Source organism: Nothobranchius furzeri, chromosome 4 (assembly GCF_043380555.1).
Source record: "Nothobranchius furzeri strain GRZ-AD chromosome 4, NfurGRZ-RIMD1, whole genome shotgun sequence".
Classification (NCBI taxonomy): domain Eukaryota; kingdom Metazoa; phylum Chordata; class Actinopteri; order Cyprinodontiformes; family Nothobranchiidae; genus Nothobranchius; species Nothobranchius furzeri.
The window spans coordinates 48227721-48245764 of record NC_091744.1 but is presented as its reverse complement, the minus strand read 5'-3'; the positions used below and the strand labels follow the sequence as shown (position 1 = coordinate 48245764).

At 42.7% G+C, this 18044-nt stretch overlaps 1 protein-coding gene across 1 annotated transcript in view; it reads left to right on the top strand.

Moving 5' to 3' along the window:
• The first annotated feature begins 230 nt into the window (after positions 1-230).
• LOC107374166 (copine-8) overlaps positions 231-18044 on the top strand; it is a 255851-nt gene continuing 238037 nt past the window's right edge. The window contains exon 1 of the mRNA XM_054733519.2: positions 231-798. Coding sequence (XP_054589494.1) covers positions 716-798 — 83 coding nt within the window. The 5' untranslated portion in view covers positions 231-715. The remainder of the gene's footprint in view (positions 799-18044) is intronic.

Genomic DNA, 18044 nt, shown 5'->3' with positions numbered 1-18044 from the left:
TGCTAGCTTCTTGGGACTGACGGATGCCATACTGTAGCTCTTTCTCTAAACAGAGGCTGATTAGGAAACTACAACAGGAAATTAGGAAATAATTTTATGACTTTTCCACTCAAACACTTAAAATGGTCAGACATTGTGAAAATGCAGCAAGTTCACCATGACGTTTTTATGACAACATCGTTGAAACAGTGTCGGATGTTGATCAGAGAGCCAACCCTCTCACCTCCTTCAGTCTTTGGGAATGAAAACACTGGCTGCTGTTCAGTTGTTGCGTTTTCAGACACAACACTGTACAACAGCCAGTGTTGTTGCGAAGCACTTTTATTTCTATTTTCTCTGTTCTTTATTTTTAAGCTACTTTAATTACGCACCCAGACCAAAACCTTTAAGGACAAATTATTTCTTCTAGCAGATGGACGGTGTGTGCGCGCGTGTGTGTGCGCGTGTGTATGTGTGTGTGTGTGTGTCCTCCTCCAGCCCCTCCCCCCTCTCTCCTCCGGAGCCTCGGAGGCGCACACAGACGCGACTCCAGCGCGCTGCAGCTCCGCGTCTCCGCATTTCTCTCTAATGTTTCTGCGCTTCCAGAGGACGAGCCGCTCTGCGCGTGCGTGTCTTTCCTCCGGTCCCTTCTCCGCTTCCCTCCCGGCTCCTCTCATGCCACCGCCAAGGCGCTGCTGGATAAGCGGCGGGTTGTGATCGACCGAGTAGCATCTCGATGAACATGGCGTGCATCGGGGACGCAGACCCCTTCACTGCTGCGATACCCGCCACCAAAGTAGAACTGACGGTCTCCTGCAGGTGAGTGTGCCAACTCCAGGTGTGCAGCGGGCCAGTTTGTGAGGAACAGATGTGATTAGGGACTCCCCGTGCGCTCTGGTTTATTCGTACAGTTCACAGTTGATGGGGTGCAGCCGTCATTCCGGGAGTCTTTAGTGGAATAATTTAAATGATGATTCTTCCAAATGGAGGAAAAACGTCAGCTAAATATTTAAACTCCGGGTGTGAGGTTATTCTGAGGTGCTGGAGCACGATGCGCTTCCCCTGCTGCCAAAGCGCAATTAGAGGGTTGTAGCCTAGATTCAAATGTTTGGATCCATTGTCAGAAAGCGTTCAGAAACAGTTTCCGTGCTGACTTCGTGAAGGCAAAGGCAGACAGGATTTTGATCTGACTAACGCTACAGTTTGACTTTGTTATGGTTCTTTCATGAATGTGATTGTAAGTGCTTTATTCTCAGCTGAGCCTGTGCGATTCCCCAAAAAGTTTGTATCAGATCCCCGAATGTGACCGTTTCGGCTGAGAAACAGGAATTTACGCCCCTGGTGATGAAAAAGGAGGCAGTTGATGCAGATGTTCTGTATGAAATCGCCATTTGAATCCTCTGTCCGCGCGGCGCTATGCTGCTGGTGGTTCTTCTGTTCACATCTGGAAGGCTGGGAATTTTTATTATTCAGGAATCAAAACAGAAGCTGTTGTGATAGTTGGGTGTTCCTATAATAAACAGAAAGGCAGGTGTGGTTCTCAGTAAGAGTCAGATGCATGATCACTGATGCATACAGCTGTTTAACATCTGCTAAGAGACATTTCTGTGCAAACAAGAACACATGGGTGACGTGGATGAAGAAGCTCCTTTGGAGCTCTGAAGCTCACTGCAGAGTGGAGACACGAGGATGCATGGATCCCAGAACGTTGAACTTTCCGTGACCAAGATGGCGTGAATGTTGTGATGTTTCCACCTTGTTCTGCCATGCCTGTCATGTTTGTTTCTTCCTTTCTGCCAATCAGCTTCACCCAGTTCACCTGAGCCCTGCCTGATTGTCTCCCTGCTTCACCTGTGCGCTCCTCCTTTTAAGCAACGCTTCAGGCTGTCTCCCGGCCAGATTATCATGCCAGTAGAGACTTCAGCAATAGTTTTAACCAAGCCTTTTGACCAGTTTTCTGTCCACGGATTCTGCCTTCCTTGCCCTTCGTGGATCCATGGATGTTGTCTCCCACCCTCCGTGTCACTCTCTGCTACAGAACGTTAGTTTTCTCTCAAACACCCTCTGGGTGCAGAGTTCACACCCCGACTTCAACACAGCTTGATTATATTTAACTCAGAAAACTTCCTTCAACAAAGAAAAAAAAATTATATATATATATATATATATATATATATATATATATATATATATATATATATATATATAATAAAAAATCTGCTTCACCCTCAAGAGGTGGCCAGAGGGGGCCCTAGCCCCCTTTATTAAAATCACCCAGGGACACCACTGATCAGCTGTTTGAGGCTTTACTGCAAGTCTGCTTCTCATTTAGTTTCATGTTCTGGAGCAGGGGTCCTCAGTTATAGTGGTCCGAGGGTCGCTCAAACAGCTTTGCTGCTGACTGTTCATTATACCAGCCCTCTATGTGACAGCACACCTCCTGTTCGCCTGAGGGGTTTGGGGGCCACAAAGAAGGCCTATTGTCTAGAGTGACAGACACAGGTGTGTGGTTTCCAAAGTGACCCTAATGAGCCACAGGTGGTTACCATGGGAACCCTAATGGGTGACTGTCAGCAGCTTTAACATTTCTGTCTATCTTGTTTATGCATCTTATGGTCTCTTATAGTTCTGAAGTTTGGCCGATCTCTGGATTCTCCTAAAATATCTCGAGGAAACATTCTAGTTCACATTAGCGTTGAGAGTCTGGATGGAGATGTTCCACGAACAGAAGAATGAAGTTGTTAGTTTGATACCTCTAGCCAACTGTTTCTGTCTCAGCCCCTAAAAGCCCAACTGTGAAGTTGCTCTAGTGATGACCTTAATGACTTCAGGATCAGAGCGCGTGTGGACATCTCCTCTCAGGATTAAAATTACACCATCTGGACAATTTATCTCATTCTCTTCTTTTTTATCAAAGAAGAACCTCCTGTGAGCTGTGACTCATCTCAGTGCTCTACCAAATGCTGTTTTTGTTCATGCAAACATAAAGTAGGCTCGGGCTAGACATATTTCTGACAGTTAATAGCACCGCATAGTTTTGGCAAATGGACGGAGCAGAGAGAGGACAAAGAGCAGCGGCATTTCTCTAATGGGTGTGAAGGCAGTTTGAGTCTCAGAAGCATTAAGTGATAGATTGTTTCTGCCAGTTGTCACAAGAAAACACACAGCAGCTTTTTTCTGGGCTTACAGAAGCCTGTGATTGTTAGTTAGAAAAAGCTTAGGTGTGTAAATCCAGACGCTGCATGGTGAATATAAGCAGATGGCATTAGCTTTGCTTAATAACTTGTTCTCCAGCAGTTAGCAAGATACTCACACAGCAAAGCCCTGCATCCACCTGAATAACCAGGGTGCTGTTGCTCTGATGACATGTAGAGTTACGTGTGAGACCCGAGTGCTGCAAGCAGCACAAGATTCAACCAACCTCCTTGATGTCACAAAGAAATCCGCGTCGGATTGTTTTACCATTTCACTTGATGCTGGATGCTTGGTGCATGTAGGAGAAGGAAACAAACAAAACAACGATGCAGGGTTGTCCCAGTCAGTCAGGAAAAAGGGACTTGGCGAAGTCCACAGATCAGCTGGAGATAACTCGATGACTACTGCTGCTTTTATTTCCTGTCAAAACATTTTTGCTATCAAAGATTTTAATCTTTCAATCAACAATTGTTATTTTCACTAAAGGTCTAAGAAAAGAAGCCTTTTATAAAGGCTTGGTTCACATGTTTATTCAATACCTTGGCAGTGATCTCTAGCAGGTATGAATGCCTTGTAAGTTGTACTCAGGGATAAAAAAGCCCAGAAGCGCCTGGATCAACCCGTAGACTCTCACAAATGTTTAAAAGAGATTTCGGAAATGTCGTTGTGAAAAGTGTTGTTACCAGCAGCCTGGTGCAAAACTACACTCAATCATTTCCTGGGAAATAAAGGAGAACAATAACGCAATTTTACCTTCTGAAGAAATTATTACCAGATGGGTCAGGGATGAGGTCCTGCCCCAAGTGGAGGAGGTCAAGTATCTCGGGGTCTTGTTCACGAGTGAGGGAAAACTGGAGCGTGAGATCGATAGGTGGATTGGTGCTGCATCTGCAGTGATGCAGGCGTTGTACCGGTCTGTCGTGGTGAAGAGCAGGGCCGTGCAGAGACCTTTGACGGGGCGGGTGCTCAAAGTAAAAAAGGGGAACTTATAGACAGTGTTGGGAGTAACGCGGTACAAAAGTAATTAATTACTGTAATGCATTGCTTTTTGCTGTAATGTGGTAATGTAAGGCATTACATGGAAAGAAAATGGTAATATTTACTCGGTACAATTGTCAGTAACGCAGTAATTATAATGCATTTTTAAACCCAGAATTAAGATGTGGGTTTCCTAAAAATTCAAATTGCGGGAAGCCTGAAAAAAGATCCAGTATCCACATATATGACGTCATTTATGGACTCAGCTTTGCGGGCATTCTATGAGCAGAGAGGACGCAGCGGTAATGGCTCAAATACTCCAGCTGCGACCTGCGCGTGGCCGCTGTTATATTCACAAAATCGCTCCACCAAAACAAAGTCATTCGTTTGCGATCGTTTATATCAGCCCATATTCTCTGGTACTTCATGTACTTTTCAGCTGAGTTCATAATCTGTGCCCCGGTGATTTCAACTCATTGCTGCTGGAGCATGTTAAGCTTTTTTTTTGTTTGTTGCGTTTGGTAGATCCCTTTGGCTGATTATTTAGAAAGTAGGAAATCTAGGAAACAGTTTTTCTGGAAGACGGAGAAAACATGCAGCATGCAGGAAGGTTAGAGAGAGAAAGGGCCGGAAATTATTCAAATAAAATCAAGAAAACAAAACAAAGTGCTTGAAAAGAAAAACAGTAGGAAGATTTATCCCCAAGATTTATCCCCAATACACATTTTTACCTGTGAAAAGCAATAATATATAAGCATTTAATATTTATACATGTGATAGAATCAGATCACCCCAGAAGTCAGTCCCACATCCAGGGCCGTATCAAGGCATTTGGGGACCAAGGCAAATATAGGCTTGGAGCCCCCACCACCTCACTCCCTGCTCAGTTAATATAAGATGGCAGCATGCTGAGAGTAAAGATTGTTGTTGCTTTTATTTAATAAACAATCATTTTAAAGCACTGTTATTATATCTGACTGTTTTTAACAGCAATCCTAGCTCAGACACCACATCACCTTCCACATATATGTCATGAGCTCACTGAGCGTCACATGACCAGATTCATACTGAAGTTGTTTTGGTGAAAGTTACTTTGAGTAATGCAAAAGTAGTGTAATACCTTACATTTTAAAATCAGTAATATTGTAATGTAATTAATTACTTTAAAATGAGGGTAACAAGTAATAAATAATGCATTACAGTTTTGAAGTAACTTGCCCAACACTGCTTATAGAGCAATCCAACAAGTTAGAAAATTCAGATAATGAGACCCTTGGGTTCAAACAACATAATAAAAATATATAAATTAGTGTCATTAGTGTTAATGTTAGTTCATAAATAATAGTTTTAGTTTATATAGCTGACTTATATCTAGCGATGTTACAACCACATTTTTGCCCCTGATCCGAGTCCAAGTTGTTTGATTATCTTCCAATACTGAGTCCTGTTCTGATACAGGTGGTGATGCAACGCATTATAAAAGAAGAAAGAAGTCGTCCTTCTGTCTGTATTTGTCATTTTGTTATTTTAGCCTGAAAAGGTCACTCATTCAGGAAGTACATTTAACAGAAATCAAGATACTTTATTGCTATTGCACAGGTGTACAACCAAAGATATTTTGTGCTTACTAAAGACAGCTCTAGTAAGAGGTAGTAAAATAAATGTAAAATAAATGCAACCACAGAGACTTATCCAGTGTGATCTACAGCTATGTTAGCTGAGATCTTTTTCCTGTCAGTAGAAAATTCTTGATCCCATTCCATGTTCTCACTGAACTTAACACTAAACATGAGAGCTCTGCTACCAACCTAACAACAACACCCTTTACACAAAGGCACCATCATCACATACGTGGCAGGAGTCTCAGAGAAACTTAGAAGAATCTTCTCCAAACACAACATCCCGGTAAACTTTAAACCCAACAACACCCTCAGACAGAACCTGGTCCATCCAGAAGACAAAACACCCAAACAGAAGCTCAGTGGGGTCGTTTATGCAGTCCAGTGTAGGAGCACTTTCCAGATGTTTACATTAGAGAAACTAAACAACGATTACACAAGAACATAACACAACACAGGAGAGCCACCTCTTCAGGTCAGAACTCTGCAGTCCACCTTCACCTGAAGGACAAGGGACACACCTTCGAAGATGACAAAGTCCACATTCTGGACAGAGAAGATAGATGATTTGAGAGAGGAGTAAAATAAGCTATCTATGTCAAAACGTGAAAACCCCACTTTAAATAGGGGCGGGGCTTAGATTTCACCTTTCCAGTACCAATAATGCAGCTTTGGTCAAGGTCAAGGTCAATTTTACTTACAGAGCACATTTACAGCAGCAAAGCTACACCAAAGCGCTGTACAAGGTAAAACAACTCAAGATACAACAAATCAACAATAAAAACCTAAAATAAGATGAGCACACAACACTCACAATCTGTGATAAAAACTGTTAAAACTATTAAGATGCTCAAGTCAGCCTGCATTAAAAGCCAAATCAAAAAATTGCGTCTTAAGAAGGGATTTAAAATGCTCTAGATTCTGTGTGGTCCTGAGGTTGAGAGGTAGCTTGTTCCACAGTTTGGGACCAACCACAGAGAACGCTCTGTTGCCGCGAGTCTTGTGGCGGGTTTTTGGAACTGTTAAAAGAGCTTGAGAGCTGGACCTCATGGTTCTGGCAGGGACGTAAGCAGACAGCAGCTCAGAGATGTAAACTGGGGCCAGACCATGAAGGGATTTAAAAACAAAAAGTAAAATTTTGAAACGGATCCTGTAAGAGACAGGAAGCCAATGGAGAGAGGCCAGAACCGGGGTTATGTGATCCCGCTTGCCGATTCCAGTCAGCAAGCGAGCCGCTGCATTTTGGACCAGCTGAAGTCGGTGTGGGGAGGACTGGTCCAGGCCAGAATACAGGGAGTTGCAGTCGTCCAATTGGCAAGACACAAACAGGTGGATGACATGTTCGAGGACATTAGCAGGAAGGTATGGCTTCACCTTTGCTATCTGCCTTAAATGATAAAAACCTGATTGGACCACTGCACTCACCTGTCTGTAAAGATTAAAAGAACCATCTAAAAACACACCAAGGTTTTTAACACCGGGTTTTAGAAAACCAGAACAAGGACCAAGAGGACCAACAGCGTTGTTTAAAAGATTAGAACTTTTTTTTTGAATCTCATTCAGTTTCAGTCTAGGTCACATCTTCCTGCATCTAATCAATACGATGACTCACCATCAATAGAGGCTAACGACTCATCAGGAGATAGAGAGGCGGGGTACTCAGAGTAGTTTCTGCTCTTTAAATAACAACAGACAGCTACAGCTTATGAGCTTGACTCTCCCATATTCCAGTTAGAACTGACAAAGCTCCTCAGAGGAGAAGTGAAATGTTTTAAAGAAACCAAAGAAGTCCAGTTGCCTTCATCTGAACTCTTTGGAGTAATAGTCAATAATAAAAAATACATAATAAAGTAATAAAACATATATAATTATGCTCACATTCACTTTTACCATCTCTTTGTGGGAGGTGGAACATTTATCACGGTTAACCCTCTTATGACCATAAATATAACAAGTATTTTTTTGTTTTTGTTTTATGGCTTTAAAATTGTAATAAAAGTGTAAAATATTTGTAACTCTGCTCCTTTTTTCAGAACAACCTCAGCTTTCAGTGTCTGGTTTGTATTTGTGTTTATGTTTATTAAAGTCTGTAAAACTGCAGCTTAAATGAAAAAAAAAACAGATTTGAAATTTCTTTACATTTATTACTAAACAGGAACTTCAAAATGACGAGCAAACTATGTCAGAAGAACTACCGGTATTTAAACTCAGAACTGTGTTGCAAACACTCAGAAAAAAGTGTGACCCCTGACCTCATGTTAACCAGTTTAATGACCGCAGCCTGTCTGTGACCACAGGTCTATGCTCGGGTCCAGAGAACGGGATACAGTAAAATAAATACTAGGTATCATAAAATAACACTCATGGGCTACTTCACAGCTGTAGCTACATTTCTACCAGCATTATGAAGATCAATAAGCAAATAAAAGTTTAAATGTAAACATTTCATTACAAAACGTCAACTAATAAAATTCTGCACAGATAACATTTTATTTTCAGCTAAATAAATATTTATTGTACGCATAAATAATGCTGGAATGAAGCTGAATCATTTAGTAAACAGTTGAGTGTTCAAATAAAAACCAGTGTGACTTTAATCTGTCCCTCCTCATGTCACCATCTACAGAAACAGCCTTCTGGGACACCTGACCAACCAGGTGGATTTTATTTGTGACGTTTCCATAACTTTATGAAAGCTGCTGATGAAGATGATCAGATCATCTCCTCCTTTCGGTTCTCTGCTCTCCCGTCACGGTCCTCACCGTTTCTTTCTGTGACGCTGCAAAGTTGGTTTCCTTCTAATAGCGATTTTTGGAGTAACATGAATTACATCATGTAATACCTCGTTGGAAAGCTCGTTTTATGAACTTTTAGAAACCGTTTGAATTATTTTTATTCGATTAGGACTTCAGATGTTATGACCCGGAGAATCTAGAGTGAGAAACATGATTCTTTGTGAGTTTCTTCAACACTTCAGAACTCTCTCTCATGTCGCATTTTCTGTTCCAGACATGCAGCTACCTGACTCTGCTCCACACACACTAACCACGGACTCAAACGCATGTAAACAAAAGCTCTGGTATTAAAATCTATCCAGCTGACGTGAAGCAGGCAGAAAAAAAACTTACAGGTAGATGAACGCAGACTCCTGTCCGCAGGGAAAACACCGGTCTGTCGTCTCCATGGCTACAAGGTAGAGCGACAGCAAGGACAACCAATCACACGTTAGTATGATGCGGCAGAGCCAATCAGTGAGCTTGTAGGCGGGTCTAAGGAAAAATAGACTTCAGCTTGAGGCGGCTGCCTCCGCATGGTCCTAGTGCCCGATTTGTATCACAGTATAACAGTTTTGTACGGTAAAATCTGACGAACGACCAGAAAAAGGGCACTTTGGGCACTTAGGACAAAAGGGGCAGGGTCTCAAGCACCCTCCGCACCCCCCTCTGCACGTGCCTGGTGAAGAGAGAGCTGAGGCAGAAGGCGAAGCTCTCGATTTTCTCATCGATCTACGTTCCTACCCTCATCTATGGTCATGAGCTTTGGGTAGTGACCAAAACAACGAGATCGCGGATACAAGCGGCTGAAATGAGTTTTCTCCGCAGAGTGGCTGGGCTCTCCCTTAGAGATAGGGTGAGAAGCTCGGTCATCCAGGAGGGACTCGGAGTAGACCTGCTGCTCCTCCACATCGAGAGGAGCCAGTTGAGGTGGCTCGGGTATCTGGTCAGGATGCCTCCTGGACGACTCCCTGGTGAGGTTTTCTGGGCACGTCCAACTGGGTGGAGGCCTAAAGGTAACAGGCTGGAGGTGTCTCTCACCTGGCCAGGGAACACCTTGGGATTCCCCCGAAGGAGCTGGCCCAAATAGCTGGGGAGAGGGAAGTCTGGGCCTCCCTGCTTAGGCTGCTGCCCCTGCGACTCGACCCCAGATAAGCGGAAGAGTTTATATTTAGTAACAATACTCCAAAGCGGTATTGTCCATCCATCCATTCATTGTTACTAAATGTAGAAACATGTTTTACTTTACTGCTTCCTCGTTTATCAAGAAAAGCTGGAGGTGCAGATTTGAGGATGAATGTGTGAACACAGGAGGTAAACTTCAGATGAATTAAATCAATTTCCACCGTGACTCGCTGGTGCTGAATGTGATTTTAAATGCAAACATTTAGAAACATTTAACCTGACAGGGCTATGAAATCAGCTCAAGTTGGTGTTTATCTACAGGGTTGCAGCTAATAACTGTTTTCATCAGCCAGTCTGTGCTTTTTTAACCTAGTTTGTTTGTTTCACCATAAAATCAGTTAGGCTTGATACAACCTAGATGTATCGTTTCTCCTCTCCATGCTCCTGCAGCTGAAGCGTTAATTGTGAATGTCAGCACCCCCCTTAGACATGAATACGATGAAAGGATCAGTAAGCTATGTGACTGATGCTTCTGATGCTTTGGTTTATTTTTTTAGCTTCACTCTGCAGCTGCATAGAAACATTTCTCAGCCTTTAGCTTGTGGCTGGTGTGCTTTTACCACTTAGGAAACTACTGAAGCATTTTGAATTGCACACATATCCCATTCTTAAATGTAGAGCCTCCTTTCACTCAGTAAATCTAAACTGTCTCAGGAATTGTGGGAAGTCGAGCAGAAGAACTGACAGACTGATTAACTCAAGACCAATATGGTGCACCGGTGAGAAGGAATCCTCCAGCCTGCTGCCGACGGGGTCCTTTCACTCCTGATCACAGGGCTGTGATCACACACGCACACACACACACACACACACACACACACACACACACACACACACACACACACACACACACACACACACACACACACGCACGCACGCACGCACGCACGCACGCACACACACACACACACACACACACACACACACACACACACACACACACATCTTCATAGTAAACAGTGAGCTTGGCAGACCTTGCAGACAAGCTCCTCAGGCAGAGATGTAGATGCTGTTTACTGATCTGAGTGGTTCACAGCATAGAGCTCATATAGCCCTGACCTTTGGACACCAAAGCTAGCGAGCCTATTCCTTCTGAGATTTGACGTGTTCTGATGTTGCGGCGTTGAAGCCGGACACTAACCTGCTGAGAAGTTGGTCGATGTGTCACAGCCGATGTCAAGGTTTCCACCAGGAAGAGGAAGGAAAAGTTATTACACCAGCGAGGAAATACAGGGTTCAGTCATGGTTTGGTCTAGCCTGGCAAGCCAGACTAAATAAATGTATTATTTAGTCTGGCCACACTCCATTGACAGCTCTCGGTTGTGAGGCAGGTTCTACCTTTGTCTTTCAAATGATCTCCGCATTCCACTGGACAATGAATGCGACATACTCTTGTTTCACTCTGTTGCATCATCCCACCCACCAGGCATATAGAGTGCCCTGATTGGCCCACAAAGCGGATAAAGCTCTGTGATTTGTTCACTAAGCAGATAGAGCACCATGATTGGCCCACCATTATGGACCAATCACAGCTCTTTATGTGTTTGAAACCCCTCTAGAGAGCTGTGATTGGCTAGCCAGAGTCCTGGTAGGAGCTGCTGAGGTTCCAATGGAGCATGCCTAGACCAAACTTTGCAAAGCAAGAATTTGGTCTAGTTCACTAGGCTAGGTTTGGTCCTGGACTCATGCAGATTCAGCTACAGGTTTATTGTTCCAGGTGTTTAGCTTTATCACAGATGTCTCCGTTGAGTTTCTGGGGTGCTTATAGATTTATTTTATCTTGGAAAAGGGAAAAGTACCAAAATCTAAAATTTGCTAATTGGAAACAAAGTTAAATATTGTCCTGATAAATACTTTACAGTTTAAAGCTTCTCAGCTATGTAAAAGAAAAATAAATTAATTAACCCTCTCAGGCTCTAACTTAAGTCATTCAGGGGAACCTCTGAGTTTAAAAATGCTGATGAAATACGTATGTGGAATAACCAGGTAGGTAGGTTTTAACGTTGCTAATCTGCAACGCCTGCCTCCAGAGGGTTAAACACTTGAGAAACAAAACCTAGAGTTCACATTTTAATGAGACTGCAGACACTGATTTGGTTCAGCAGATGGAAAAAACGCAATAAACATATTTGGGCCTGTTTAGGAAGAGTAACAAGTGAACTGTTTGGTAACACTCAGGAAGATTTAAGACAATAACTATAATTATAGCTTAATTACTACTGCGTCAGTTGAAAAATGGACAGACAGTGCTGCTATAAAAGCAGAGAAGAGCTGCTACCGGAGCCACTTTTTTGTCAGTTACAATGTTATTGTTGTCATTTGAAGTTAAACTAAAACTAAATTTTAATTTAATTCAACCCTGATGCTTTTTACCAAAAGTGAGCAGTGAATAAAATGTAAATGTATTACAAAATGATTTTCGAATCATAACAATCGATAATGTTTTTTTTTCATGGTTGGAGAGGATTGGTTCAGAGCATTGGTAGTGGGGTTCTGTAGAAAGTTATGTTAACACACTATGGGTGATAAACTTCAGTTAGAAAATTTTGAGGTTAGTTCTGACAGGATTGATAGGTTAACTGCTAGTCAGATTTGGGCCACATTCCAGGTGCTAGTGGCTCTTATGAATGCTGTTCTATAACCATGACTTTCACATTTCAGATATATTCAAATAAAAAAACGGAAAACAATACTAGTTAGTAGGGCTGGACGATATAAAAAAAGTATGTCGATAACATTTTTTTATATTGATCGATAAATAATTTTTGAAAAATATGTTATAAATAGTAGAAAATATGTGACGTGCACCCCTGGCCATTTTGTTTGGTATTTTGATTTTTTTCTCCACCTCTTTTCACTGCAACATTTTTAGGGCTGCCACAAACGACTATTTTAGTAGTCGACCAATCGTGTCATTTATAAAAGTTTAGCTTATTGCTCCAGGATGCTCTGATCATTAGCTTCCAGTCTGAGGTGTGATCAGCTATGGGCCATCTAATAATAAAGACAAGATGATAGCTTATCAAACAACTTTAATTAACTTCATAACCTGTTGATACAAATGCTACAGTCAAATGGAGGTAGGCACCTAAAACCAACAAAAACTTGTGTTCATAAGAGGCATGGTGGCAAGGTTGAAGCGCTTCATCTTCCAATCTTAACTCAGGAAATAGCAGGACACACCAAGGTACGCCTCTGTAGCACGGCTGGTCCACACGTCAGCAGTCAGGGACCATCAACAGCTCTGAGGGTCTGCTTTAGCATAAAGATAAAAGATATTAAAGTTAGTTTATTTACCAGATTAATATTTCTGTTGTTACGTTAGACATCTTTCAGCGTGATACCTGCTCCCAAAGTGGTTAGCTGAACCGTGTAGCCGCTAATAATCACCGGCGGGGAAAACACAGATCGCCATCTTTCTCCTTTTGGTCTGAGGCAGGGAAAACACAGACTGTTTATTGAGCATGCTCAACTTAAAGAGCATTCCAGCGCACGCACAGTTCATGTGAAGTCACCACTCAAGTCACGTGACATGCCTTTGTTTCACACACACAATATAATCAACATCTGTTAAATCAAATAAAGTTGGTTAAGATTTAACACAAAAAATGCTTTATGCTTTAAAAATATTAGTTTCTTGATTGTTCAGTCAGCAACCTTTTAATTTTATCATTATTATATTCTAATGTTTATTTATTAACCGTTATTACTGTCCAGAGAGAAACTAACACACACACACACACACACACACACACACACACACACACACACACACACACACACACACACACACACACACACACACACAGCCTGGTAGATAGTTGTCATCATATATATGTCTGTGGTTGTCGTGGTAACCTGGGTTGAGCTGCTTGATCATCTCTGAAACCTTGATATCGACCATGGACAGCAGTCTAGTGACCAACACACTCACGATGGCCTCGGTCAGGACGTTAGCTTGCTGAGGTGTGCACATAAAAAACTCGTCCACTGAAGAGGAGCACTGTTATTAACACCAGCGGTGGAAAGAGTACTAAAATTTCGTACTTAAGTACGAGTACCAGTACTTTGGTAATTTTTTACTCAAGTACAAGTAAAAGTACTTGCCTAAATTTTTACTCAAGTAAAAGTAAAAAGTATCGTAAATAAAATGTACTCAAAGTAAAAGTTACTTAGTTACATTTTTGTCAGTGTAAAGATGGCTACATCAGTGCAAAACCACAGCACCAGTTCACAACACGCTTGTGCACGCACACACACGGACACACACACAGTTTGATGGAAGGATCAGTGAGAACAGGACGTGCACATTGATTGGACGAGGTTTTTCTAGGATTGTACGTTTCAACTGTGATTAAAATTATTCTTTATTTTGAAAAAAAATGTTAATTTTTAGATGCCATCAGCATGTGAGGTATCTCAATGTTCTCATGACAAAACTCTAACATGAGACTGTGCTCTAACCTGTCACATAACAAGCTAAATAAAAGTCAAACATTTCAGATGGACCGTATGACAGCTGCTAACGTTGGCCCTGCCCTACTTTACCTCCACATTACAGTTCCTTTATCCATGTCTGTCCTAGAGCTCCTCTCTGACCTTCTTGCTTATTTAGAGCAGCTGATTTTTAAAGTTAGCAGAGTTCATCCTTGGTAGTGGGGTCACTCACTCATTTAAAGATATCGGCCAGAGGCAAAATTCGTTTGAACAGCATGTGTAAATGTGTATTAAAATCTCAGATGAAAAAGGTTTTTGGATTTTGACGGCTGGAATTGTAAGAAAATCTGATGTATGTGACCGGCGAGGGAAAAACAGAAACTAACTTCCGGTCTAAGCCCTGGGCAGCTGGTGACATTTCACATGGAGCTCTGCTGAAACAGCTGTAGTAAACAACGCCTGACTCCGGTGTTTCTGCGTTAGCATTATAGCAGAGAACATTGTGTCATCAATCAGATGTAGCTTCTGAAGCCTCTACTGGTCCATCAGATTTGTTTTTTCTCTGGGATACGGCGACGAGGACGGATATTGGATTACCGGAGAAGTTCAACTGAACTCCGACCCTGCCAGCTGGATATCACTACCAGAGGTGCAGACATGTTTTAGACCGTTTGACTCAGAAGACCTGCGACCCGATTTGGACATAGAGAAGGATTCTGTTCATCTTCAGAACCAAAATCGGTACAGGTTGTTTACTTTTCTTAAATATTTTATTTCTGTGCTCCACTGGGAGCTCTAAGCCGACGAGTTCTCAGCTGGTCTTAGCTCCATCATGTGTCCCAATATAGTTCAGTAATCTACAGTTTTACTGCTGTGTGTATTTATTGATATAACTCTGGAAAATATTTAACCAACAATTTACCAGAATAAATCTTCCTGATGCTGGAGTAACTCCTTAGTTCAACTCGTTGTTTGCACCAATCCAGGATGTCATGGAGGTTTTAATGTTGAAATATAGAGATCATCTTTTAGATTATATGTGTGTGTGTGTGTGTGTGTGTGTGTGTGTGTGTGTGTGTGTGTGTGTGTGTGTGTGTGTGTGTGGTAGCTTTCCCAAAGGACTTGTTCTTTCCTTACCGGAGCGAACACGGTTAGCAGTTTTGCTGCAGTCATGCTAACGGGACTCGTCAAGAGTCCAGAAGTAGCGGTGCAGTTCTAGATGGACTTATAGATGTAGGTTATTATTTTAGATGAGACCTCTTAGGGGCTCGACACATGGGAGGCGATAAACGACCGGGATCAGCTAAATTTGTCGCTGTCGCTTTTATTACCTTGACACACGGGAGGCGACCTGCGGCAGCGGCAAAGCCGTCTACGCGTTCTGTTCCATGGCGAAATTGAAACTTCTGTTGTTTTGTTTGGCTGCGTCAGGTTGGAGGGAATTAAGGTTATTTAAGCGGTTCAGAGTAAATAAAGTGGTAGATATGATGTTTCACAAGGTGCTGCTAGTTATGTGAAATCTAACTTCTGATTTTACTATAAAACATAATAATAATCAACTTCTCCTTCATGTTTGCTCGGAGGTGTACGGAGCATCCTGTCCGCTCATTGGTCAGTGAATGAAACCTCCATTGATTGGTCCTCGTCCGAGCGACGGCGATGAAAAGTTGAAAATGTTTCAACTTTCTGGGATTGCGTCATTGGGTCGCCTGTGCACGACATGTGCACGAGCGCTAAATTTCACACGCACGTTTTTCGCGTTTCGCTTAGTAGGAGGGAGACCCGCGATTATCGCTTTGTCGCGCATGTCTCATTGAAAATGAATGGAGGAGAGGCGATGTTGCCTCGCGCGTGTCGAGCCCGTTAGGGCTCAGACCTTTTGCTGCAGCTGTAAATGCAATTTTACGTAATATTCCTTGCACTCACAGAGCACAGTCGCTTCTGCTTTGCTCCCTTATCTTTTTTCCCAAGGCTCTTTTGTCCTGTCTGCCTACAGAGCGCTTCTCTGCATTACCTCTGGAAATCACTATTTTTCAGAAATGGATTTAATTAATTGGTCATTCAACGCAATTGATAAGATTTTTTCTACGATGAGAACGGAGGAGGGGGCTCGCTCATGCCTTCACGGGACACACGCAGCGGGATATATGCTCGATTCCTGGAAGGAGTGGAATGTCATCTGTCTCTCTAGCTGTCCATTGAGGACGTCGAAGATGTGTAGATATTTGGCCTGATGATCACTGGATTTCTTCAGATTAGAGTGGGAGGATATCTGGTTTTCCGAAAAATTGGGATGACGGGAGCGATTGGAGGGCGACCCGCAACCATGGACGGCCCCGTCCGGGTGGAGACCTCACAGACTGGGAAGTTACTCGAGGTGAATCACAAGCTGGACAATGTCTTAGCTGCGTTACCGGTGTTAGTGTGCAAAATGGATGTCATCTCGGAGAGAGTCACCGGACGGTGTGGAGATGTTTAATAACCCGAATTGGCTTCACTGGAGGACTGGAATGACCAGTTACAGACTGAAGGCAGAGGGGAAAGTTATCTCTGCCTGACCCAAACACAGTCTTGTTGTCCTTATCTGACGCCAAGGCAGCCTTGAAGCTGCAAACAAATCATCCCCCATGAAGGAAGGAATGCAGACAGATGCTGTGGAACCCGTCCCCCCCCCCCCCCCCCCGTCCCCCCCGCCTTCAGATTGGGGACTTCACAGCCAGGTCATCAACCTGCAGGAATGTGCTCTGCGCCCCTCCCGAGATCTCTCTCCCTCCTGTGGACACAGCTGGCTGAGCGCTGAGTGGCTGCTAGCCCTGAAAAAAACAGGATCCCAGGCCCCCCCCCCCCCAATGGTGTCTCATGTTGTGAATGTTGCAATTCGTGCTTATATGTCTGAGGTGTTTTTTTTTTTTTTTTTGCATAGTACAGCTACGCCCTGTCGGGTGTAACAATGATATGCCTGTTTTTTCCCTCCTGTAATTCCTTTTCATCTATTAAGGTAGCGCGACTCATGTTGCGAATGACCGCAGTCACCAATTCTTGTCATGTGTCTTGCCCATGTATGTCTGATCTCTGAATTGTGTGTACTGAAACTCAATTTCGTTTCTCTGTATGTCTTGCACATGTGGTGGAAATGACAATAAAATGACTTTGACTAATTAGGAGCATGAAAGTAAACAAATAACAGTGATCCACAATACTAGCATCAGCAGCTAGCTTGTTTTACCTGCTGGAGTGACGTATGCGACACACAGTTCTTCACTGTCTGGAGGAGAGGATTTGGATTTTCTGTAATGATTTATGACAAAAGTCCTTAAGAAAATAAAAAACTGAACCCAGTAAATGCTTATATAGATGGTAAAGTGTAGTTATTTTGCATTTCTACAATTTTAATGCCGAGCCAATACCTTTAACCCTTCACCACTGAAATCAGTTTGTTCATTCCAATCCTCCTAAATAATCCTCTAATCGTCCAACTGGAATCCTTAAGGGTCCCGTAACGTCCATCCTGTCAGAACAGGCCTTGGGAGCCCAGGTGTTACTAGAACTAATGGTGTCTCCTCACCAGCGTGAGCCTCCAAACTGTGAAGGTTGGTCTCCAAACATGAACTTTAAATTTATGCATTTATCTCCTCTTGTAACACTTTAACATGTTTTAAAAGGCTTGCATCATGATATGTTACGCCTCCCAGACCAAAGATCGGTCCAATATAAGAGAAACCATTATCATTAACACTGCAGAGACGTCATTGTTTATGAAATACAAGTTATTTTCCTGAGCCATTACTTCAGCCAAGATATAGGATGCATGGATTTGATGAAACCACTCTGTCTCATGCAGTCCTATATGTGTAACACACACACACACACCCACACA